We start from the raw sequence: 25,672 nt of genomic DNA, 5'->3' as shown, positions 1-25,672 counted from the left end.
ACCCGGGCTATTAGATCGGTTTTCGCCCACACTTCTGACTGAAAGCTTGGGAAGGACTTTGTTGTTTCATCAAGGCTTTACAGTCTAAACTGTCCAATTTTTGTACAGAGAACCAGTGGGGGATAAAAATGTTTGTTAATACGAAATTTTATGATCATATTGTTCAGTAGAATGGAGAAAAAAATGCTCCTTTTGACAACAGAAATCTAACCTTTTAAAGTTAGAGCTAAGTTGCTCAATTCTTTGCATAAAGGGTGCTGGTCTTCCGGATCTCTTCCAAAAGACATTTCAACCAAATCTAATTGAATGACAGAACAGGCCTGTAGGACTAAATGGTCTCCTTCTTTGATTAACACATTTTTAGGCAAGAATAGGGCTATTCAAAGTAAATCATGACACCTTTGCCTTCAAAAAATACAACAGAGCAAATAAAGTGCTTTAAAACAAAACACACCATGACTGAGATTCTTTAATGTTTTTTGTCTTTTTAAAACCACAACGTGCCCAACAATTCCTCCTGTCTATCTCTGATACACCATACATATACTGACCATGAGCCAGGCCGACAATCCAATCTTGGCCTTCATCCAGGTCACTGTATGTTAGTGCACTATCAGGTGAGTGTGCATCTTCCTCTAATCATTGTCTCCCCATTAGGACCTTTTAACACAACCAAGATCAGATGCCAATGGACACAGTGTCTCTTACTATACAGAATAAATCCATGAGTGAAAGTAGTAAGCAGAAATGGTCTGTATGTGATCTGCCCATTTATCACTGCATTGTCACTAACTTGTCTGTGAACTCCCAGAGTCTCATCGCTGCATTGGTGGAATACATATCACTCCATCCAGATGCTCCAAAATCTCTCCAAGAGCCTCTTTGGAAAGTTGCCGCAGTTCTTGGAGTTCCTTCTTTAATAGGATTGCTTCAGCTTCTAGCTGTGTGATCATTTCTACTGCAGTGAGACTCCCGGAGCTGTTATGTTGTTGGGGATTGGGAACTCCACCTCTGATAGGAGTGGGAGTAGAATTGATTCTCAATGCCAATCTGACTTCACCATGTCGTCTTCTCTCCTGGCTCATTCTGGATTGTACTGCTGCCAGTTTCTGCTCCACATCACCACATGTCAGGAATGCTGCTTTATGCCATCCTATGTGATCTCCCATACTTCGCTCCTGGTCTTTAATCTACAGAAATATAGGCAGATAGAGGTCAGAAATCGCAATGCAAATCACAACACTTCACAATTAAGTGGACATGAATGCAGAGATTCCTTGGATTAACAGATATCTTAAGTAGGGACCCTCTGACAGCACAGTTCCCAAATCTTGGGTTTTGTCCTCAAGTCTTTAGAGTGAGGTTTGAACTACCATGATCAAATTCATCAGAAAACATGCAAAGGCTGAGATCCAACTTGTAGTTTTTTAAGCAATCAGGCATAAAACAATTAATGAAGTTGGGACGTGAAATACAATAATATGCCCTTTCTGACTTTGAAATCACCTCCATCTCACCTGCTCTGACCTGTTGCATCCTGAAGATCAGTGGAACTCTAGACAGAGTCAGTCTTTTCCAAGGAAAGAAATAATCATCCATTGAGTTACCCATGCTAATTGTGTGAACTAAGTAATTGCTGACGGTAATGGCTCAATGTGTTGGATCTCTAAGCTTCCACCTTGTGTATTCTACAGCCGGAAGATAAAGCTAAAATTAGCCAAATGTTTTGGCGCCACACTGATCAAAGTTGAAAGCTCATGCTTACTGAAAACAATGTTAGGACTTGACAAGAGACTAGGTCTCACTCAGAGGTGGGATCTACATGTAGGATCTATCGATGCAAGTGATTGAAGGCATTGCTGAGATTTGAATATTTGGTAGCTCGAACCCAGAGGGGATATTTTAACTCCTAACATTGTGTACCCCCCTCAAAATAAAAAGTAGGACATAGATGCAGTAGGATTATATCAGGTGCAAAAAACCTTGGTGTGAGAGAAACTTGAGACCCTAGAATTAGTTTGTACGAAGCAGAGAATGCAAAGAGAAAATCTATTGGAGATTAATATAAGAATGATATTTTTATGAAATGAACGGGAAAAAAAATCAGAGTTTCATAAAATCAGTGATGTAGGTCTTCAAGTTAAATTGTCACAAAGAAAGAATAAGGAGGGAGGTCAGAAGTATTTCTTTACATATGATCGTTGACACACAGAATGATTTGTCATAGGGAGTGGTTGAGTAAGGGGTCATTACTCCTTTCAAATATTTGCATTAAAGATATCCTACTTCGGGAAATTTTTTAATTCTAAAAAAAACAGATAAATGAGTGATTTATACCCTTATCCAATTCTATCCTGAATAAAAGCAGTTTACTCTCTTTTTCAGCATTGTAAAAGCTTGATCATTACACAGATAGCAACAGTTCAAGAAATAGGCCCACTGTTGGCTTCTTTTGGATAGTAATACCCGTATTCTCAGGACAAATATGTTCCTCATATTTTGAATTCAAGTCAAAAGGATAGTTCTACAGTTGCCTGTAATGATCAGGCTGTAGAGGTATAAACCTGACTGGAGGTGGTTCTCCAAACAAAAAGTGCAGTATTTCACGCCATAGTACCCTTTCATCCTTCACCATTCTACGATCCTGTAGCTCTGACTGCAGCTTCAGTAGCTCATTGTAAAGTTTGTTTGTTTCTCTGAAGATATCAGGTTCCTTGCAATTCTCCCGCTGATTGAATGAGGGGGCAGTGACAGTTGTAATGTTTGCATTCAGCAGCTCTTGGGATTCCTGCAGCTTGGCAGACAGCACACTTTCCTGAGAAAGAACAAGAGATTTATTAATTCCATTGTGTATCAGATTGGATTCCACCCATCCCTCTACTTTGAAGACTAAATTGAACAGCAACAATCCTATTGTCCCCAAAAACCCTCTTCTAAATTTACAATCCATGTGAATACAGGGATGATAGTCCTGGCATTATCTGTCATTGTCAGCAGCAAGAGAAACACTGAATTCCTGGAGAAAGAGATAAGAAGGAGAAAATAGGAAACCTCATGAAACACTCCTGTTGAAACTAGAAAAATTGGTTAGCTTATTTTTGGGCATGCTTTCCATTTGGCTACGTAATTTGTGATGAGTCTCAATGTGGATTTCAGCAGGACTGAACCAGCAAAACTACGGCTGGCATTCTTTAAGTAGGTTCTACATCAGTTACAGCCATTGCATTTGCAAAATAACAGCTGAAACACTGGTGCTCTGTGTTTAAAGCATTAAAACAGAGGGTGAAGTCTTGTTCCTCCTTGACAGGTTATTCCTACAGTCTTGTACAAAACCTATATCAATTTAATCAGAAAAGCTCAGGATTGTATTTGCAATAGAGTTCCAGGTGAGGATCCTCACTTGGTGGGAATTCTTAATCAGAAAATCTTGGGCACTCTCCTCCAAACTTTAGTAATATCAGCACTTTAATTCCCAAATCAGTGGGGCAAACCTGCACAAACTGATTTCAACTAGAAGCCCAATAATGCTATCTACGTCTGTCTATTAAGCATAGTGTGCAGGATTTAGAATTAGGAACATTTCTGCCCACTCTATAGAAAATTTCTCTTACCATCCATTGCCAATATATGGGCTCTAGCCGCTTCCATGCCAGGTATGCCTCCAATTGTATGTTCTCGCGCTCCAGCAGCTGCACAAACTACAACATTGCAAATTACATTAGAAAAAGGTCAAGACATATCCTGATAACCTGAAGCAGTGATTTATGTGTAGCGGAAGGTGGTTGGCAGAACAGCTTAAATGACAGCATGAATGAATACTCAAAGATTATCTAGACAGGCACAGTTAGCAGGAGATCAAACGTAAGGTGGCGGTGGCTTTTTTTTGGGAGGGGGTGGTGCGGAGAGTATAAATTGATCAGAGAAAGATCTGAAATAACTGTAATCTGAACAAATTATTTGACACACTGCTGTTAAAATCCAGTCTAGTTATTGGAATTTTTTATATCTTGGATCACAACTGTTGGATTAGTAGTCTAGGAAGTATTTCCCCAGTACCTCAGGTGATTAAGGCATTGAGTTGCTGAAGCTTGGGCTTTAGATGGCCTTAGGTTGGAGCCCCACTCTGGGCTGTTCATTGACCCTAACCAGAGAGACTACAGAACTGTTAAAACTGGCCTGACACTCCTTCACTTGGAACGGAAAAGTGCCTAGGAATTGCACTCCCCATCACTGTCAAGCAATTCCTACTGAAGTGCCCTGTAAAGCAACTAGATAAGGAGAAAATCAGCCTCAGTTGCGATCTACCACACTTAAACAGCTACTGTGCCAACTTGGTTACCATGTCAATGGCTGACTGGACCAATTGTAGGATGGCTCCCATGGAATATTGTATCATTCAATTGTAGTTCCTGTAGAACAACCACCTAAATGTGGTATAGAGTGTTACTAATCAGAACCAGGGAGCATCAATGGCCATAGTTTCAATAATTGTTGAGAATAGGTATGTGAGAAGCAAGGGAAAGTCTAGTCTCAGCAAGCACTCAGGCAAACGTAGAGACCACTGACAGTCAGCTGAGAACAGGTACTGGAATTTGTCCCTATGTCTGATCCAAAGATACGTAATCACATCTCTGAATAAGTTGATTCAAAAATAGCTTAATTGAGTTGAAGGTGCACTATATACACTGGGTGAATAAAATCTTAAAAATTTATAGAAGTGAACTCTAATGGCACTGTGATAGTGTCACTACCTCTAAGCCAGGAAACTTGTTTCGAGTCCCACCTGCTCCAGATGTGTACAATAACATCTCTGAACAGGTCGATAAGGAAGTATCGAAAGTGTAAAATACAGACCATTTGGTTTAGTTAGTTATTTTGGAGGTAGCTGACAAATGAATTTGTAAAAAGAAAGTCATAGGATTTTGTAGTAGTACCCTGCAAGAGAAGTATTCTGGGCCACAGCCAGCTCACCTCAGTGTACTGCTCATGATCTTGGGTCAGACGTGCCTCAGTTGCAGACAAATGATCAAAGCTCTGGCTGCTGCTACATCCTTTGGTGTACAAATGAATCTGAAATTCAACATCATAAATTAGAATAAGATTTAATTCAGTGGCCTAAAAACAGAAACAAGGTTCAGCCTTTGGCGGGGGAAGTGCTTCATGCTATGCTCACAAGTTTCTAGTTGTTGCCAAACAAACTGAAAGCTGTAGGCCAGCCCACTCTGCTGTTCAGACAAGAAGTTGGGATTGTGTTCCTGAGTTATTCCAAGCAGCTCAAAATCATTTTCCATTTGAACTACCTTTGGGAGTGACTGATGATCAGAAAGTAGGCAAAATACCAGACACTGGAGGTGCTCACCCAAACTGTCAATGCCAAGCATCCACATCGTTGATGAGACAATCTCGCTGGGTCAATCTGGTCATATAGCCAGAATGCCTAATACCCACTTACCAATTTGAATTTCCTATAGAAATCTGAAGTCAGAGACACTGAAACGCAAGAAGAAATTTGAAACTAGCAATTCATTTAAAACTTAAAAATTTAAGGGATTCTGTCCCATTTGTCGCAGAGCTTTCTAGATTAGTCTTAGCAGCCATCCACCTAACCTTCGAAACACCAGAATTTGAGGTTGTACAGTACATTGAGGCCTCTTCTGGAGTACTGTGTGCAGTTCTGGTTGCCTGCTACAGGAAGGATATTATTAAGTTAGACAGGGTTCAGAAAAGATTTACCAGGATGTTGCAAGGAATGGAGGTTTTGAGTTATAAAAATAGGCTAGGAGTATTTTCAGTGGAGAGTAGGAGGTTGAGGGGTGATCTTATGGAGATTTATAAGGTCATGAGAGGCATAGATAAAGTGAAAGCAAGGATCTTTTCCGTAGGGAGGGCAAGTTCAAAACTAACAGGTAAATTTTTAAGGTCAGAAGAGAAAGCTTTAAAGGACATGAGAGGCAACTTTTTTTAAAAACGGAGTGGTTCGAATGTGGAATGAATACCAGAGGAACAGGCACAGTTGTAATAATTTAAAAGACATTTGGATAAGTACATGAATAGGAAAGGTTTGGAGGGATATGGGCCTAATGCAGGCACGTGGCACTATTTTAGTTTGAGATGATGTTTGGTGTGGACTAGTTGGTCCAAAGGGTCTGCTTCCATGCAATATGATGATATCTTGAGATAATAAACATGGTCATCTTTGCTTGAAGGATGAACAAAATTAACAATTGCGACAAATTCTCTTGTCATTTTAATCCAGATTGAGGTTTGATTGTGGGTGCATGGCCAACCTGAACGACAACTTCACAGCACACATATTCTAAACACACACTTGGGTTGAAACAGCACCGATAACCCATACAGTTTAGTTCACAGCATTAGATAAACCACAAGTGTTGCTGCCTTGAAACAGACAGCAGCCTGCCTTATCTGATAAGGCACAACTTAGATCCAACGGATCCTCACACTGAGGAATGAGGATGCCGCTTAAAGCCAAGTGTTGTACATACCTTATAAAGGGCAGTACACCTCTCCTGCTGAGCACTGTAAAGATTTCTCCAGTGGAAGCGCAGCTTCCCATATAAAGACTGCAGATATCGCACATCCATCTCCACTGACTGCCTGCTTTCCTGAAGGTCTGATCTCTCCATGGGGCTGAATGGTAGAGTCTGTTTGCACTGAAAGCAAAAGTCATCATCGCTGTCATCATCAGAATTCCTGCTAGCTAATACTAGCCAAAAGTTCTATTTCAACGTTTTTTTAAAAGCCGGGGAAAACAAATTTCTTATTGCATCATTGCTTCATAATACCGAGATATTTTTGAATGCAGTGTCTGTTTGCTCTCACCACCATCATGCTGCACAAATAGCCAGACCAGTGATCAAAACTGAGATTATCACACACTTCTGCATGTTGAAGCATTACTCTACAAAGGCAGATACAAATATAATTACACTGAATAGCAATTAAAGAAACAATGTGGGTCCCAAAGCAACCAATAATGAAAAGGACAACAAGGAAATGGTGGATACGCTAAATAATTACTGTGTGTCACTGTCAGCAGTAGAGGAAGGTCACAATGTGAGACATTGCAGGAAAACTAATATTACATTTTTTTTTAAAAAGACAGCAGCACGCCAAATGAAGAATAGCAAATTCTGAAGATCAGATGTTTTCAAACCCAATGATTTAAAGAAAGGCAAAAATATTGCAGATGTCATAAATGTAACCATTCAAAGTTCCCTTGCTTCAGGAACTGCTCCTTTTAGATTGAAAAATTGCACATGTCAATTCAGCTGTTTAAGCAAGAGAGAGACCAGAGAAGCAACCACCAGCTTTGGAAAAGCAAACCCAATGGGCTGAATGGCCCACTTCTGCTCCTACTTCTTTTGATGGGTGACACGGTGACTCAATAGTTAGCACTGTTGCCTGTAAGTGCCAGGGTCCTGAGTTCGACTGCCTCGGGCGACTGTCTATGTGGACTTTGTATATTCTCTCAGTGTCTGTGTAGGTTTCCTCTGTGCGCTTCAGTTTCCTCCCAAAGTCCAAAGATGTGCAGGTTAGGTGGATTGGCTTTGCTAAGTTGCCCACAGTGTGGGGTGGCCATGATGAATGCAAGTTTACAGGGATAAGGTCAGGGGTTGGGACTGGGTGGGATGCTCTTTGGAGGGTTCGTGTCAACTCGATGGACCAAATGGCCTGCTTCCATGCTGTAGGGATTTCATTATTCCATCTAACATTGGCTGTCAGGAAGTTACTAGAATTTATAATTAAGGATAAAATAATTCTCAAGTTCAGTTACTTGGAGGGAATCAGCATAATAGATTTGTAAAAGGACAAGTGTAGCATGCAAAACCAAACTGAACTTTTTTTTGAAGTTGAAACTAAATTAGATGAGGATGTCCGGTTGGTGCAGACAAGTTGGACTGAAAAGTTCTCTTTCCATGCTGTACGACTTTTGATTCAAGAGAACACAGGAATGTCTATAAACATTATTTATCCTATACCAACCATCAGAAGGTATGAGAGAGTCCCTCACAAGAGACTGTTAACCAACATTAAAGTCCATGGGATTGAAGATAAATTATTGATCGGTTTAAGAAACTAGCTGATTGACAGTTGAGAGAGTGAGGATAATGGCAGACACTCTGTGTGACTGGAGTGTCCTGTAAGGATCATGTAGAGGCCTTAACCATTTGGAATATTTAGTAATAACTTAGATTGTGCATAAGAAGTCATCTGTCAAATAGCTGAAGACACAAAAATAAGTCAGAATTTTAAGCAGTGTGGATGGAAACATAAAATTACCAGGAAACACGGATAGATGAAGTAAATGGACAATGCTGTGGCAAACAGACTCCAATGTATACAAGTATCAGGTCACTCACTTAAAACCTAAAATAGAACAGGTGAACCAATAAAAAGATACAAATAGTGGTGATCCAGAGACTTTGAGGACTAAGTAGAGAAAACAATTACAGAAAAGACTTAATGGAATGCCGACCTTCAAATCTACAATTCCAGACTACCATGAGTGAAAGTTTCAGGTATGCAGAGGTCCTGAGTGAAACAAACCCTGAGAATTGACTGCAGTTCTGGTATTCACATCTTAAGAAGCATATATCGACCTTTGAGAGATTCCAACATTGATTCATCAGTGATACCACTATTCAGAGGCCAAGGGGTGACCTTTATAAAGGTTTAAAAAAATCATGGGGAATATGGATAGGGTGAATAGCCAAGATCGTTTTCCTAGGGTGGGGAAGTCAAAAACTAGAGGCCATAGGTTTAAGACGAGAGGGAAAGATCATAAAGGACCCAAGGGGTAACTTTTTCCACAGAGGATGGTGCGTGTATGGAATGAGCTGCTGAAAAAAAATGGTGAAGGTACGTACAATTACAACATTTTAAAAGGCATCTAGATGGGTATATGAATAGGAAGGGTTTAAAAGGATATGGACCAAATGCTAGCAAATGGGACTAGGTCAGATTGAGATGTCTGCTCAGCACTGACAAGTTGGACTGAAGAGTCTGTTTCTGTGCTGTACGACTCTATGGTTCTGATTCTAAATAAGGAATTAAACAAACTAGGTTTGTACTTCCCAGAATTTAGAATGGCAAGGGTGACTTATCAAAGGGCCAAATATCCTCCTTCCCCAAAATGACTCTATATTAAAGGGGGGAAAAAGACAAGGTAAATAATTAGAAACTGTTTTGACTGTTTGTTTGGACATTATTGTAAGGGGCCATAATCAGAATAGTAGAACCAGACATATCAAGAGTAAACATCCATTGAGTATATAATATCATTTAGAATTTGGATTTTTAACTAGTGGCATTTGGGTTTTAATCTGTGTGCACGAGGGGGTTTAGCAATTAATTTGACAGTATGTGTGAAGCCAGTTTTTTTTTTAAAAGAAGCCATTATGAGAGAGAATGTTCTTGCAGTACTAATGTGAATTTGATGGCATTGGGCGAGTTTTACAAGTGGATAGGGTAATCATTAAAGAGTATTTGGCTGCTTTCAGTTAGAAGCATCAGAATTTTTGTGATTTTGCTTGGATAAAACACTCGGAGCTTGGTAACTTTTTGGGTTCAGTTTGCAGATATCTTTATTAAAGTTAGATGTGTGAAACAGTTCTCTTGGAACAAGGAGTTAGTTCAGACAAGTTAGAAATCGATTACCTTGGTGTAAAGGTTTTTAAGTTTGTAAATTCTGGAACAGCAAATATTTGGTTAGGACCCTGAAGGGGTTATTTGAAACTGAGACAGTCTAAGCTCAGTTGAAGGATGAAGCTATCAGACTCTCGTGACTGAGAATTGAGAGAAACAGTCAAGTTAAACTTTTATAGGTATGATAGAAAAGTGAATTCTCCTAGTGTTTGGGTACTGTAAAACTTTGCTGGCGGACTAGATGGAATATTGTATTTTACTGTGCTTCAAAATCTTTCAAGTTGGGTTAATTGTAAATAGCTTGGTTTATTTTATTTTATCTTTTCTTTTGTGGAATAAGTGTCTGTTTATATTTTAAAAGCCAGATCTCTGCAGCATGTGTTATATACTAGTGTTTCAAAGAAAGACCCCCACCATCAAATTTTTAGAAGTCAGATTTCAGTCTGGGATTCTACTTGCTCAGTAGTCGTCAGTTGGGAATATGACAATAGAATCTGACAAATTCTTGTCACCTATCAGAGCAGGTGGCTGTGTCTGTAAACATTACCAGTAAGGAATCTGCTGCTGTGTGCTGCAGGGTGTGCTTACCATGCAGAGTGATGCTCTATCTTCCACCTGTAGTCTATGCAGATTCAGCAGCTGCTCCAACAGGTGAATTCTCTGTAGCAGCCATGAGAAAGCCAAAAGAAGATCTCGACTACCCAGACTGCCATCCACGGGCAGCTGGTAGAAATCCATGAATCCATAACCGTAGTAGCAAACTTCAGTTTTCACATATTTAATCTGGTCAGCTGTGCCAGCAGAGAAAACACAGAAACCAAGGAGGACTGTTAAAGGCAGTTTGCCGCACACAGAACACCTTTACTTGGTTATTAGTAAACTTTAAAACTTTTTTTGTTTGAGATCTGCAGGTCTATCACTGAATTTTCTTCGTGAATTTCAAAATTACTCTGGAAATACAAACAGACCATTTCAGCTCAAGTTTGTTCCATTAGGTAATGGACAGATAGAACATAGAACATAGAACAGTACAGCACAGAACAGGCCCTTCAGCCCACAATGTTGTGCCGACCATTGATCCTCATGTATGCACCCTCAAATTTCTGTGACCATATGCATGTCCAGCAGTCTCTTAAATGACCCCAATGACCTTGCTTCCACAACTGCTGCTGGCAACGCATTCCATGCTCTCACAACTCTCTGCGTAAAGAACCTGCCTCTGACATCCCCTCTATACTTTCCACCAACCAGCTTAAAACTATGACCCCTCGTGCTAGCCATTTCTGCCCTGGGAAATAGTCTCTGGCTATCAACTCTATCCATGCCTCTCATTATCTTGTATACCTCAATTAGGTCACCTCTCCTCCTCCTTTTCTCCAATGAAAAGAGACCGAGCTCAGTCAACCTCTCTTCATAAGATAAGCCCTCCAGTCCAGGCAGCATCCTGGTAAACCTCCTCTGAACCCTCTCCAAAGCATCCACATCTTTCCTATAATAGGGCGCCCAGAACTGGACGCAGTATTCCAAGTGCGGTCTAACCAAAGTTTTATAGAGCTGCAACAAGATCTCACGACTCTTAAACTCAATCCCCCTGTTAATGAAAGCCAAAACACCATATGCTTTCTTAACAACCCTGTCCACTTGGGTGGCCATTTTAAGGGATCTATGTATCTGCACACCAAGATCCCTCTGTTCCTCCACGCTGCCAAGAATCCTATCCTTAATCCTGTACTCAGCTTTCAAATTTGACCTTCCAAAATGCATCACCTCGCATTTATCCAGGTTGAACTCCATCTGCCACCTCTCAGCCCATCTCTGCATCCTGTCAATGTCCCGCTGCAGCCTACAACAGCCCTCTACACTGTCAACGACACCTCCGACCTTTGTGTCGTCTGCAAACTTGCTGACCCATCCTTCAATTCCCTCGTCCAAGTCATTAATAAAAATTACAAACAGTAGAGGCCCAAGGACAGAGCCCCACTCACCACTGACTTCCAGGCAGAATATTTTCCTTCTACTACCACTCGCTGTCTTCTGTTGGCCAGCCAATTCTGTATCCAAGCAGCTAAGTTCCCCTGTATCCCATTCCTCCTGACCTTCTGAATGAGCCTTCCATGGGGAACCTTATCAAATGCCTTACTGAAGTCCATATACACCACATCCACAGCTCGACCCTCATCAACCTTTCTAGTCACATCCTCAAAAAACTCGATAAGGTTTGTAAGGCATGACCTACCCCTCACAAAGCCGTGTTGACTGTATTTGATCAAGCCATGCTCTTCCAGATGGTCATAAATCTTATCCCTCAGAATCCTTTCTAACACCTTGCAGACGACAGACGTGAGACTTACCGGTCTACAATTGCCGGGGATTTCCCTATTTCCTTTCTTGAAGAGAGGAATTACATTTGCCTCTCTCCAGTCCTCAGGTACGACTCCAGTGGAGAGCGAGGATGCAAAGATCTTCGCAAGTGGCAAAGCAATTGCATTTCTCGCTTCCCAAAGCAGCCGAGGACAAATCTGATCCGGGCCTGGCGACTTGTCAATCTTAATGTTTGACAAAATTTTCAGCACATCAGCTTCCTCTATCTCTATCCATTCCAGCATGCACACCTGCTCTTCAAAGGTTTCATTCACTACAAAGTTCGTTTCTTTCGTAAAGACAGAAGCAAAAAACTCATTTAGGGCTTCCCCTACCTCCTCAGGCTCCACACACAAGTTCCCTATGCTATCCCTGATCGGCCCTACTCTTTCTTTGACCATTCTCTTATTCCTCACGTAAGTGTAAAATGCCTTTGTGTTTTCCCGGATTCCTTCTGCCAAGCCTTTCTCGTGCCCCCTCCTGGCTCTCCTCAGACCATTTTTGAGCTCCTTCCTTGCCTGCATGTAATCCTCTCTAGCTGAACTTGACCCTAGCTTCCTCCACCTTATGTAAGCTACCTTCTTCCTTTTCACTAGAAGCTCCACCGCTCTCGTCATCCAAGGTTCCTTAATCTTACCCCTTCTTGCCTGTCTCAGAGGGACATATTTACTCATCACTCCCAACAACTGTTCCTTAAACCATCTCCACATGTCTATAGTTCCCTTACCATGGAACAACTGCTCCCAGTCCATGCTTCCTAACTCATGTCTAATCGCATCATAGTTTCCTCTTCCCCAATTAAATATCCTCCCATTCTGCCTAATCCTCTCCTTCTCCATAGCTATGTAAAATGTGAGGCAGTTATGGTCACTATCACCAAAATGCTCCCCCACCACAAGATCTGATACCTGCCCCGGCTCGTTTCCGAGCACCAAGTCTAGAATGGCCTCTCCCCTCGTCGGCCTGTCAACGTACTGCGTTAGGAAACCCTCCTGAACACACCTTACAAAAACAGCTCCATTCAAATCTTCTGCTCGAAGGAGGTTCCAATCAATATTAGGAAAGTTAAAGTCACCCATTACAACAACCCTACTGCGTCCACACTTTTCCAAAATCTGCCGACCTATGCTTTCTTCAATCTCCCTGCTGCTATTGGGGGGCCTGTAGTAAACCCCTAACGAGGTGACTACTCCCTTGCTGTTCCTAATTTCCACCCATACTGACTCAGTAGGCAGATCTTCCTCGACAAAGGAAGCTTCTGTAGCTGTGATACCCTCTCTGATTAGTAGTGCTACACCCCCTCCTCTTTTTCCCCCCTCCCTATTCTTTTTAAATGTTCTTTGGGATGAAATGTATCTTTACACTGTTCACCCACCTTTGAACCAAATCCCTTGACATCTTAACCCATTAATCTGTCTTGAACGATTCAACTGGCCATGAGCATTCAGTCTTTGGAACAAATTCCAGATTTCCATAATATCTGTATGAAGCTGTTTTTCCTGATTTTACACCTAAGCAACTTGATTCTAATTTTAACATTTATTCATAGAATCCCCGCAAACGTGGAAACAGGCACAAGCCCACACCAACCCTCAGTGCATCCCACCAAGACCCAACCCCCTGTAACCCACCTAATCTACGCATCCCTGAACACAATGGGCAATTTAGCATGGCCAATTCACCTAGCTTGCACATCTTTGGACTGTGGGAAGAAACCCATATAGACACAGGGAGAATGTGTGCAAACTCCACACAGACAGTTGCCTGAGGAATTGAACTCGGGTCCCTGGCGCTGTGAGGCAGCAGTGCTAACCACTGAGCCATCACGCCGCTCCTTAGATTTTTTTTAAAATTTCTAAAACATCTGCCCTTGCAAGTCCCTTTATCATTTGAGATATAGATAAATTGTCCTCAACATTTAAATTTTTTAAAAATACACAAGCCTCAAATTTATCTAAGCCTCAGTATCATTCTAGGAAATTAGGTTGGCGCTCTCTCAAAGGCCTGTAAATGCCTATAGGTCAGCTAAAGTCTCTGTTACAGCCAACTCGTCCCAACTTTAGAATGATCACCTGCTTTGCAGATGACAGGCCACTCTCAGTGAGTGCACCTTAAAATAGGTACTTAGTAAATGGGAGGTCGAATGTCTGCGTTCTCAGACATTTTGAAAAGTGGCCATAACAAACATGACATTGCCAAGTGCACCCACATTTTGATGCTTCTCTCCTGCACAGAAAATTGCCACAACAAGGATCAATTTCTGATGAAGGGTCTAGGCCCGAAACGTCAGCATTTGTGCTCCTGAGATGCTGGTGGGCCTGCTGTGTTCATCCAGCCTCACATTTTATTATCTTGGATTCTCCAGCATCTGCAGATCCCATTATCACAGATTCAATTTCTAATGCAGCAGGTTCAGGATTAGGACAGCAACAGACAACAGGTGAATTTAGTGAAATGAGCAGACTAATGGCTTTAGGCAGTTAGATATTAGCAAGAAGCTACAATAGCAGCAAGGACATCAGAACTGATAAGTACAGCTACAACTGTGGGCCCAGACACGGGTTTACAAAGCATACAAATTTTTGCAGGACTTTGTTTATTTTTTACAGTTATTACATCTCAAAAGTATTTTGCCAGGGACATTCTAAGGCTGTGAAAACTACTTTATCAATACACATCTTTCCTTAACACATTTAGTTTCCCAAATCTGAAATAAACAACGTACAGAGAAGGTACTTAAAAAACATTTTCTCTGATGCCATTATTGCAAGGAAAGAGTGGACCAGAGTAATTAACAATGCATGTGGCTCTGCAAGACTGACTGGCATCACAATGAACATAGAACAGTACAGCACAGGCCCCTCAGCCCATGATGTTGTGCCGACCTATTACCCTACTCTAAGATCAAACTAACCTGCATACCCTTTATTTTACGATCATCCCTGTGCCTATCCAAGAGTTGCTTAAACTTCGCTAATGCATCTGACTCTATTACCACCACTGGCAGTGCATTCAGTGCACCCACCACTCCATGTGTAAAGAATCTGCCTCTGACATCTCCCCATACCATCCTCCAATCATCTTAAAATTATGGCCCCTCGTGATAGTCATTTCCACCCTGGGAAAAGGTCTATAGCTATCTACTTTATCTATGCCTCTCATCATCTTGTACCCCTCTATCAAGGCACCTCTCATCCTTCACTCCAATGAGAAAAGCCCTAGCTCCTTCAACCTATCTTCATTAAGCCTGCCACCCAGTCCAGGCAGCATCCTGGTCAACCTCCTCTGCACCCTCTTTAAAGCTTCCACATCCTTCCTACAATGAGGCGACCAGAACTGCACACAATATCCCAAGTGTGGTCTAACCAGGGTTTTATACAGCTACAGCATAACCTTGCAGCTCTTAAACTCAATTCCCCCTGCCAATGAAAGCCAATACACCATACGCCTTCTTTACAACCCTAACAACTTGGGTGGCAACTTGGTAGGATGTACGGACATGGACCTCAAGATCCCTCTCATCCTCCACACTCCATGAAGTCTGGCATTAACCCTGTGTTCTGCATTCAAATTCAACCTTCCAAAATGAATCCCTTCACATTTTTCTGGATTGAATTCCAACTGCTACTTCTTTGCTCAGCTCTGCATCCTGTCAATGTCTCATTGCAACCTACAACAGCCCTTCACACTATCCATAACTCCACCAAACTTTGTGTCATTGGCAAACTTACTAACCCACCCTTCCACTTCCTCATCCAAGTCATTTATAAAGATCACAAAGAGCAGAGGTCCCAGAATAGATCCCTGTGGAACACCACTGGTCACCAAGCTCCATGCGGAAGACTTTCCATCTACTACCACCCTCTGTCTTCTATTGGACAGCCAATTCCTTATCCAGACAGCCAAATTTCCCTGAATCGCATGCCTCCTTACTTTCTGAATGAGCCTACCATGGGGAACCTTTCCCAATGCCTAACTAAAATCCACATACACCACATCCACGGCTCTACCTTCAACATATTTTGTCACAATCTCAAAGAATTCAATAAGGCTTGTGAGACATGACCTGCCCTCACAAAGCCATGCTAACCATTCCTAATCAAATTGTGCTTTTCTAAATAATCCTAAAATACTATATCTCAGAATCTTCTCCAATAATCTGCCCTCCCCAGAAGACTGACTGACTGGTCCATAATTCCCAGGATTATCACTATTCCCTTTCTTGAACAAGGGAATAACATTTGCCACTCTTCAGTCATCTGGTACTATTCTAATGGACAGTGAGGACGCAAAGACCATTGCCAAAGGCGCAGCGATCTCCTCCCTCACTTTGGGTGTATAAAAACTTTGGGTATATCCTGTGTGGCCCAGGGACTTATCTATCCCCATGATTTTCAAAATTTTCCTTATTCCTACCTCCCAAGGCTTTTTCCATGCCCCATTCTAGCTCTCCTAAGTCCTTTTTTCAGTGCCTTCCTGGCTATCTTGTAACCCTCTACAGCCTTGTCAGACCCTTGCTTCCTCAACCTTAAGTAAGCTTCCTTCTTCCTCTTGACTCAATGTCCCATATGTCTTGTCATCCAAGGTTCCTTCACCTTATCATCCCTTCCTTGCCTCAGTGGGACAAACCTATCCAGCATATGTAGCAAGTGCTCCCGACACAACTTCCACATTTCTGTCATACATTTCCCTGAGAACATCTGTTCCCAATTTATGCTTCGCAGTTCCTGCCTAATAGCATTGTAATTCCCACTTCCTCCATTAAATCCTTTCCATACCATCTGCTCCTATCCCTCTCCAGGACTACAGTAAAGGTCAGGGAGTTGTGATCATTATCACTGAAATGAATTTCAATCCGAGAGATCTGACACCTGGCCTGGTTCACTGCCAAGCACCAAATCCAATATGGCCTCCCTCTAGTTGGCCTATCTACATATTGAGTCAGAAATCCTTCCTTGACACACCTGACAAAATTTTCTCCATCCAAACTATTTGCATTTAGGAGGTTCCAGTTGATATTAGGGAAGTCACCCAAGATGACAACCCTTTTACTTCTGCACCTTTCCAAAATCTGCCCCCCAATCTATTCCTCAGTGTCTCTGTTGCTAATGAGTGGTCTATAGAAAACTCCCAATAAAGTGACTGCTCCTTTCCAGTTTCCGACTTCCACCCATACTGACTCAGTATACAAACCCTCCTCACCCTCCCTTTCTGCAGCCATGATATCATTCCTGATTAGCAATGCCACTCCCCCACCTCTTTTACCTCCCTCCCAGTTTCTTTTGAAACATCTAAACCCCACAGCATTAAACCACCATTTCTGCCTCTGCGATATCCCAAGTCTCCATAATGGCCCCAACATCGTAGCTCCAAATACTGACGCTCTAAGTTTATCAGCCTTATTCCTGACACTTCTTGCATTAAAATAGACACTTCAACCCATCACACTGATTGCAACTGTGCCCTATCAACCGTCTGTGCTTCCTCTCAGATTTTCTGCATGCTGTATACCAGCTAATCCATCCTCTCATTCGCAGCTCCAGTTCCCATTCCCTGGCCAAATTAGTTTAAACCCTCCCAAAGAGAAAGGATATTGGTGTCCCTCCAGTTCAGGTGAAACCCATCTTTCTTGTACAGGTTCCACCTTCCCCAGAAAGTATACCAATGATCCATATATCTGAAGCCCTCCCTCCTACACTAGCTCTGTAGCTACGTGCTTAGCTGCACTTGCTCTCTATTCCAAGCCTCACTAGCCCATGACACTGATAGTAATCCTGAGATTAATACTCTGCTCATTCTGCCTTTTAGCTTCCAACCTAACTCCCTAGACTCACTTTTCAGGTCATCATCCCGTTTCTTAATTATGTCATTGGTACCCATGTGTACCACGACTTCTGGATGCTCACCCTCCCTCTTAAGAATCCTGTAGACTCAATCTGAGACATCCCTAACCCCGGCACCCAGGAGGCAACATACCATCTGGGAGTCTTATTTGCAGCCACAGAATCTCCTAACACTATTGCTCTCCTATTTTCCCCCATTCCCTTTGAGCCACAGAGCCAGGCTCAGTGCCACAGACCTGGCCGCTATGGCTTTCCCCTGGTAGGTCATCCCTCCCACAGTATCCAAAGCGGTATACTTATTATTGAAGGAAACGGTGGTGATTTGAATGGTGATTTAAATGACTATTTTTGCAATAATGATATACAAGTAAATCATATGCAAATATTTTGCAGGTCTCCATTAACTTTAAATAAACTACACAAAGGAGGACTATTTCTTACCCACATCTGAAGCCTCAGAGAGCCTGTCTTCGTTAAGTAGCTTCAGGAGCCAATGCAGCAACTTCCAGAATTCAGTTGTCTAGGGTGGGGCCAGGGGATTGGGGGGTGGGGAAGTAGGGGAAGAAAAGTTAAACAGGGAACCAGAGGGTTTTTCTCTTAATGTGATCTTCAGTTGCACTCTATGCCGCCTAGCTCCTGGGCCATCCTCCTCCACTCCCCTCCAATCTTTCCCAGCACACTCTTATCTCTCTGTTCCCTCCCTCACACAATATGATCCTCCTCCACTTCCATTAAATTAACTGCACCACCACCTCCACCCCTCCCCCTGAACCCCCATGACTTCCTTCCTTCCCTCTTCCATAAATCCCCTCTCCTCTCCCTGTTTCTCAACTCCTCCATTTTAGGGCGGTCAGATTTTTGGGGTTTTCACCAAACTTCCTGGTATCCCAACATTTTTATTAAGATTATTCAAATGTTTGCATTTGCAACTCTATTGCCCTTCTCCTTCAACAGGATTCCCAGGTTCCAACTATTATCAGAAAATCCTCCCGAAAAACAATGTAAGACCTTCTTACAGTGTGCTATACACTGCAAGTGGGAATTCTAGAGAGTTGAGTCGTTCTTCCTGGTAGCATAACACTCAATAGGTGGGGAAACATTAGATTTTTATTAGATTTTATCTATATCATGCTTGCATTCCCATGGATGGAAAGTATATGATATGAGTGATTTACACTCCCATCTGGCTTGTAAGGGGAACAATGAATTAAAAGTTGAACCTAGTGAAGAAGGGTACCATCTATTACGACAGGTGAGTGACTGGTGTAGGTTATGGCCTAGCAGTAAGCACCATCAGTCCAATCCATCCAAACACAGATTTGCTGTAAGTTTTCATTCTCTCTGCCACACTCCTCAGTGAAGTTGCAGGAGGACATTGATGGGGCTATTTGTGGCTCTTTCATTCTGAAGCCTGATAATATTTGGGTTTCAGTTAGCACATGACTAAATTACTTCGCATTCCCATCCCTTCAAACTTTTTTCATTTTTGCATTTGAAGTTTATTACTGTACCACTCTGCAAATTTCTTTATACTTGTGCCCAATAATTAATTAGGCTTGGCATTTCACTCGAAATGCAGTATTCTTCCTTCAAATGAGAAGGTCAGACACTGTCCATCTATATCTTAGATGCTGAGTTTATGATTGTGGTGATTGACAGTCAGGGGCTAGCGATGCCATGAAGACTTCTCTCCCTCCTCAAACTTAGCTGGTCAGCCCCCTGCACAGAAGCCAGGTCTTCTCCAGGCACCCGGCCAGATACTTTACTCCAGATTGATTGAAAATAAATTAATTGCATACAAAGGTTTTTCAAGCAAATATTAACAATTACCAACAAAAACAAAGCCGATCAGTTTTGAGGAAAGGTCACCAGACCTGAAACGCTAACTCTGTTTTTCTCCTTCACAGATGCTGCCAGACCTGCTGAGCTTTTCCAGGAACTTTGTTTTCTATTCCTGAATTACATCATCTGCAGTTCTTTTCGTTTTTATTAACACATACCACGTCAGCAGGCTGGAATTTCTTAGTATGTTTTTACGAAGTATTAATAGACTAATATATATAAATGATAGGTAGATATCATCAGGTTATACATGTTGCTTTCATTGGTTTTACTGATATTTTGGAAATGAAGAGAATATGTGTCAACAAATGATATTTCACACAGACGACGATTGTTCCTTCAACCTTAATTATTCTAGGAGGGAATCTTTTTCCTCTGGGTACCAACTGAAGACTGACATGGCGTATGACAAGCTGCATCAGAAGATGTAGCAAAACAGGGCCCAGTAGTAACTGCTAATCAATGCTGAAGAATGTAGCAGCATTGAAATTGGGGCATGTTCTACCAATCTGTACCTCAAATTTGCAAATAAATCTCAAGCATTTGATGAACATTTCTCATTCAAAATCCAGCTTGTATCTGAAAATGACTATGGTCAAACCCCATTGCAAATTGGGGGAAGGTGATGGCCTAGTGGTATTAATGCTTGACTGTTAATCCTGAGACCCAGATAATGTTCTGGGGACCTGGGTCCAAATCCTGCCACAGCAGATGGTGGAATTTGAGTTCAATAAAGATCTCGAATTAACAGTCTAATGATGACCATGAATCCATTGTCAATTGTCAGGAAAATCCCATCTGGTTCACTAGTATCCTTTAGGGAAGGAAACTGCCATCCTTACTTGGTCTGGCCTACATGTGACTCCAGACCTACAGCAATGTGGTTGGCTCTTAACTGCCCTGTGGGTAAGTAGGGATGGACATTAAATACTGCAAAGCCCTCATCCCATGAATGAATAATTAAAAAATAAGGCTTTGGAATGGAAATCAGACTTTACTGTTGAGGGAAAATGATGAATGGAATATATCAAAAAAATTCTCCTGGGGATCTCCTCTCCTAACAAACGAAGATTTGGTTCAGTTTTTTTTAAGAAAAAGTGTCTTCAATGTCATCGAAACAAAACTAAAATACATGACTACTGGCTTCAAACGGATATCTAAAGAGTATAGGCAACTTTGACTGAACCTGTAGATGATCAATTCACTCCGTATTTTCCACGGTCCCACCCTAGAAACATGCCATTGGCTGTCCAACTTTGTGAAGACCCCACCTCCACCAGATTCATGTACTCTCGCCATCAACCAATGCAGACGATCCTACCCTCCTCCCTGAAATCACTCACCACTTCATTTCGGTTGAACTTGGCCTTGCGAAACATTTCCGGACTGACATCGGCTACAGCGGCCGCCCCATCCCCGAACCGAATCCCGACGAGCACTTTACACAAAGCAGCGATCGCCTCCTTAATCTTCATTGCTGAAAGCGCGAGCGCGAGCGCGCCCCCCTCCCTCGCGCTTCAGGCAGCCGTTAAGCAATGAGCTCGAGATGAAGAGACTTCCGCACTTTGGTCCTCCCCCTGCAGCGCCCCCACCGCGGACCCGCATCGTCGCAAATCTTAGATAATGAGAACTGCAGATGCTGGAGATTCCAAGATAATAAAATGTGAGGCTGGATGAACACAGCAGGCCAAGCAGCATCTCAGGAGCACAAAAGCTGACGTTTCGGTTCTAGACCCTTCATCAGAGAGGGGGATGGGGGGAGGGAACTGGAATAAATAGGGAGAGAGGGGGAGGCGGACCGAAGATGGAGAGTAAAGAAGATAGGTGGAGAGAGTATAGGTGGGGAGGTAGGGAGGGGATAGGTCAGTCCAGGGAAGACGGACAGGTCAAGGAGGTGGGATGAGGTTAGTAGGTAGATGGGGGTGCGGCTTGGGGTGGGAGGAAGGGATGGGTGAGAGGAAGAACAGGTTAGGGAGGCAGAGACAGATTGGACTGGTTTTGGGATGCAGTGGGTGGGGGGGAAGAGCTGGGCTGGTTGTGTGGTGCAGTGGGGGGAGGGGATGAACTGGGCTGGTTTAGGGATGCAGTAGGGGAAGGGGAGATATTGAAACTGGTGAAGTCCACATTGATACCATATATGGCTGCAGGGTTCCCAGGCGGAATATGAGTTGCTGTTCCTGCAACCTTCGGGTGGCATCATTGTGGCAGTGCAGGAGGCCCATGATGGACATGTCATCAAGAGAATGGGAGGGGGAGTGGAAATGGTTTGCGACTGGGAGGTGCAGTTGTTTGTTGCGAACTGAGCGGAGGTGTTCTGCAAAGCGGTCCCCAAGCCTCCGCTTGGTTTCCCCAATGTAGAGGAAGCCGCACCGGGTACAGTGGATGCAGTATACCACATTGGCAGATGTGCAGGTGAACCTCTGCTTAATGTGGAATGTCATCTTGGGGCCTGGGATGGGGGTGAGGGAGGAGGTGTGGGGACAAGTGTAGCATTTCCTGCGGTTGCAGGGGAAGGTGCCGGGTGTGGTGGGGTTGGAGGGCAGTGTGGAGCGAACAAGGGAGTCACGGAGAGAGTGGTCTCTCCGGAAAGCAGACAGGGGAGGGGATGGAAAAATGTTTTGGGTGGTGGGGTCGGATTGTAAATGGCGGAAGTGCCGGAGGTTGGTAGGGTGGTGTGTGAGAACGAGGGGGATCCTCTTGGGGCGGTTGTGGCGGGGGCGGGGTGTGAGGGATGTGTCGCGGGAAATGTGGGAGACGCGGTCAAGGGCGTTCTCGATCACTGTGGGGGGAAAGTTGCGGTCCTTAAAGAACTTGGACATCTGGGACGTGCGGGAGTGGAATGTCTTATCGTGGGAGCAGATGCGGCGGAGGCGGAGGAATTGGGAATAGGGGATGGAATTTTTGCAGGAGGGTGGGTGGGAGGAGGTGTATTCTAGGTAGCTGTGGGAGTCGGTGGGCTTGAAATGGACATCAGTTACAAGCTGGTTGCCTGAGATGGAGACTGAGAGGTCCAGGAAGGTGAGGGATGTGCTGGAGATGGCCCAGGTGAACTGAAGGTTGGGATGGAAGGTGTTGGTGAAGTGGATGAACTGTTCGAGCTCCTCTGGGGAGCAAGAGGTGGCGCCGATGCAGTCATCAATGTACCGGAGGAAGAGGTGGGGTTTGGGGCCTGTGTAGGTGCGGAAGAGGGACTGTTCCACGTAACCTACAAAGAGGCAGGCATAGCTGGAGCCCATGCGGGTGCCCATGGCCACCCCCTTAGTCTGTAGGAAGTGGGAGGAGTCAAAAGAGAAGTTGTTGAGTGTGAGGACGAGTTCAGCTAGGCGGATGAGAGTGTCGGTGGAGGGGGCCTGGTCGGGCCTGCGGGACAGGAAGAAGCGGAGGGCCTGCACATCTGCCAATGTGGTATACTGCATCCACTGTACCCGGTGCGGCTTCCTCTACATTGGGGAAACCAAGCGGAGGCTTGGGGACCGCTTTGCAGAACACCTCCGCTCAGTTCGCAACAAACAACTGCACCTCCCAGTCGCAAACCATTTCCACTCCCCCTCCCATTCTCTTGATGACATGTCCATCATGGGCCTCCTGCACTGCCACAATGATGCCACCCGAAGGTTGCAGGAACAGCAACTCATATTCCGCCTGGGAACCCTGCAGCCATATGGTATCAATGTGGACTTCACCAGTTTCAAAATCTCCCCTTCCCCTACTGCATCCCTAAACCAGCCCAGTTCATCCCCTCCCCCCACTGCACCACACAACCAGCCCAGCTCTTCCCCCCCACCCACTGCATCCCAAAACCAGTCCAACCTGTCTCTGCCTCCCTAACCGGTTCTTCCTCTCACCCATCCCTTCCTCCCACCCCAAGCCGCACCCCCAGCTACCTACTAACCTCATCCCACCTCCTTGACCTGTCCGTCTTCCCTGGACTGACCTATCCCCTCCCTACCTCCCCACCTACACCCTCTCCACCTATCTTCTTTACTCTCCACCTTCGGTCCGCCTCCCCCTCTCTCCCTATTTATTCCAGTTCCCTCCCCCCATCCCCCTCTCTGATGAAGGGTCTAGGCCCGAAACGTCAGCTTTTGTGCTCCTGAGATGCTGCTTGGCCTGCTGTGTTCATCCAGCCTCACATTTTATTATGTCGCAAATCTTATCCTACTTCTTGCTCCACTCTTCTTTTACGCAGCGTGACAGGTATTGAAGGAAGTGCTGTGGAAGATGTCACTAAGTTTTGGGGTGGTTGTTTCGCTGTGGCTTTTTGGCGTGGCTCAGGCTGCGGGAAGGACAAAACATAAACAAGAACAGCAACTCATATTCCGCTTGGGAACCCTGCAGCCCAATGGTATCAATGTGGACTTCACAAGCTTCAAAATCTCCCCTTCCCCCCCACTGCATCACAAAATCGGCCCAGCTTGTCTCTGCCTCCCTAACCTGTTCTTCCTCTCACTCATCCCTTCCTCCCACCTCAAGCCGCACCTCCATTTCCTACCTACCACCTCATCCCGTCTCCTTGACCTGTCCGTCTTCTCTGGACTGACCTATCCCCTCCCTACCTCCTCACCTATACTTTCCTCTCTACCTATCTTCTTTTCTCTCCATCTTCAACCTGCCTCCCCCTGTCTCCCTATTTATTCCAGTTCTCTCTCCCCATCCCCCTCTCTGATGAAGGGTCTAGGCCCGAAACGTCAGCTTTTGTGCTCCTGAGATGCTGCTTGGCCTGCTGTGTTCATCCAGCCTCACATTTTATTATCTTGGATTCTCCAGCATCTGCAGTTCCATTATCACACCACAAAACACAAACAGGTGCCTTGATGATAAAGTACAATGTTTAACGTTGGGAAAGGTTGCATTACACAGACACTCATCAAACAAAAAGTGAACACTAAGCTGGTTAGGTTGAATGGTCAGAATTGGGTGTTTGGAATATTTCATATGGTGCTTGAATGACAACAGCCTTTAGTAAACAAAAAGCAAAAGCAGAAATTGCTTGATAAACTCGGGAGGTCTGGCAGCATCTGAAGAGGATAAAACAGAATTTGTGACCCTTCTTCAGAACTTACGAAGAAATATTGATGTCAGAGGTCTAACGCTATCTGAGCACCCCATTGTAGGTGCATGGCAAGCTAAAGTGTGCAAAAGATGCTTAGCATTATCTTTCCACATTTTATTCTAGATCTGTTTCCTGCTTCCCATCCTGCCAGTACATCTATAGTTTCCTTCAGCTTCATACTGGGCAGACCCAAGTCATAGAGTCATATAGCATGGAAACAGACCCTTTGGTCCAACTAGACCATGCCAACCATATTCCCAAGCCAAACTTGTCTAACCTGCCTGCATGTGGCCCATATTGCTCCAAAGCTTTCCTATTCATGTACTTATCCAAATGCCTGTTAAAAGTTGTAACTGTACCTGCAGCCTCAGCTTCCTCTGGCCATTCATTCTAGACACTAACCACTCGCGGTCTAAAAAAGTTGATTCTCATCCTTTTTAAATCTTTCTCCTTTCACATCTCACAAACCGGATTGAGTTTTTTGAGGAAGTAACTGAAAAGATTGAGGGCAAAGCGATAAACATTGTTTACTTGGATTTTAGTAAAGTCTTTGATATGGTTCCACATGGTAGATAAATTAGTAAAGTTAGATCACATAGGATTCAGGGTGAGCTTACTAACTGGGTACAAAATTGGCTTTACGGCAGGATACAGAGGGTGGTTGTGGAACACTGCTAGCCACAGGCCTCCAGTCTGAAAAACAGTGTTCCACAGCAATCAGTACTGGCAACACATCTTTTGGTGTAAATAGCAAACAGCTCTGATCTGATTCCATTAATTTCTGAAAAAAAGTATAAGACCATAGACATAGGAGTGGAGGAGTGGAGTATAGAAGCTGATGATCTGAAATAAGAACAGAAAGTGCTGGAGAAATTCATTAGCTCCAGCAGCATTTGTGGAGAGA

The 25,672-nt window shown here is 43.7% G+C and overlaps 1 protein-coding gene across 1 annotated transcript; it reads right to left on the bottom strand.

The window, feature by feature from the left end:
• Positions 1 to 434: 434 nt before the first annotated feature.
• Positions 435 to 21,410, bottom strand: tedc1 (tubulin epsilon and delta complex 1). Its single transcript, XM_048551691.2, has 8 exons — positions 21,059 to 21,410; positions 18,315 to 18,393; positions 10,258 to 10,460; positions 6,507 to 6,674; positions 4,972 to 5,070; positions 3,612 to 3,698; positions 2,618 to 2,815; positions 435 to 1,190 (listed from the first exon to the last, which is right to left on the bottom strand). The coding sequence occupies exons 1-8, from the start codon at positions 21,188 to 21,190 to the stop codon at positions 816 to 818; spliced, it is 1,341 nt and encodes a 446-aa protein (XP_048407648.1). The 5' UTR covers positions 21,191 to 21,410; the 3' UTR covers positions 435 to 815.
• Between the last annotated feature and the right edge of the window lie 4,262 nt (positions 21,411 to 25,672).

The sequence above is a fragment of the Stegostoma tigrinum genome, chromosome 23, assembly GCF_030684315.1.
Source record: "Stegostoma tigrinum isolate sSteTig4 chromosome 23, sSteTig4.hap1, whole genome shotgun sequence".
NCBI classification, from domain to species: domain Eukaryota; kingdom Metazoa; phylum Chordata; class Chondrichthyes; order Orectolobiformes; family Stegostomatidae; genus Stegostoma; species Stegostoma tigrinum.
The sequence above is the reverse complement of the archived record's forward strand: the minus strand, read 5'-3'. Positions and strand labels throughout refer to the sequence as shown.

Coding starts and splice junctions, on each gene's coding strand:
- tedc1 (XM_048551691.2), bottom strand. CDS start 21,190: ATGAAGATTAAGGAGGCGATCGCTGCTTTGTGTAAAGTGCTCGTCGGG. Junction 5,071..6,506: donor GGTGTACTGCCCTTTATAAG/GTATGTACAACA, acceptor GTTGAATTTCAG/ATTCATTTGTACACCAAAGG. Junction 3,699..4,971: donor ATCATGAGCAGTACACTGAG/GTGAGCTGGCTG, acceptor GCAATGTTGTAG/TTTGTGCAGCTGCTGGAGCG.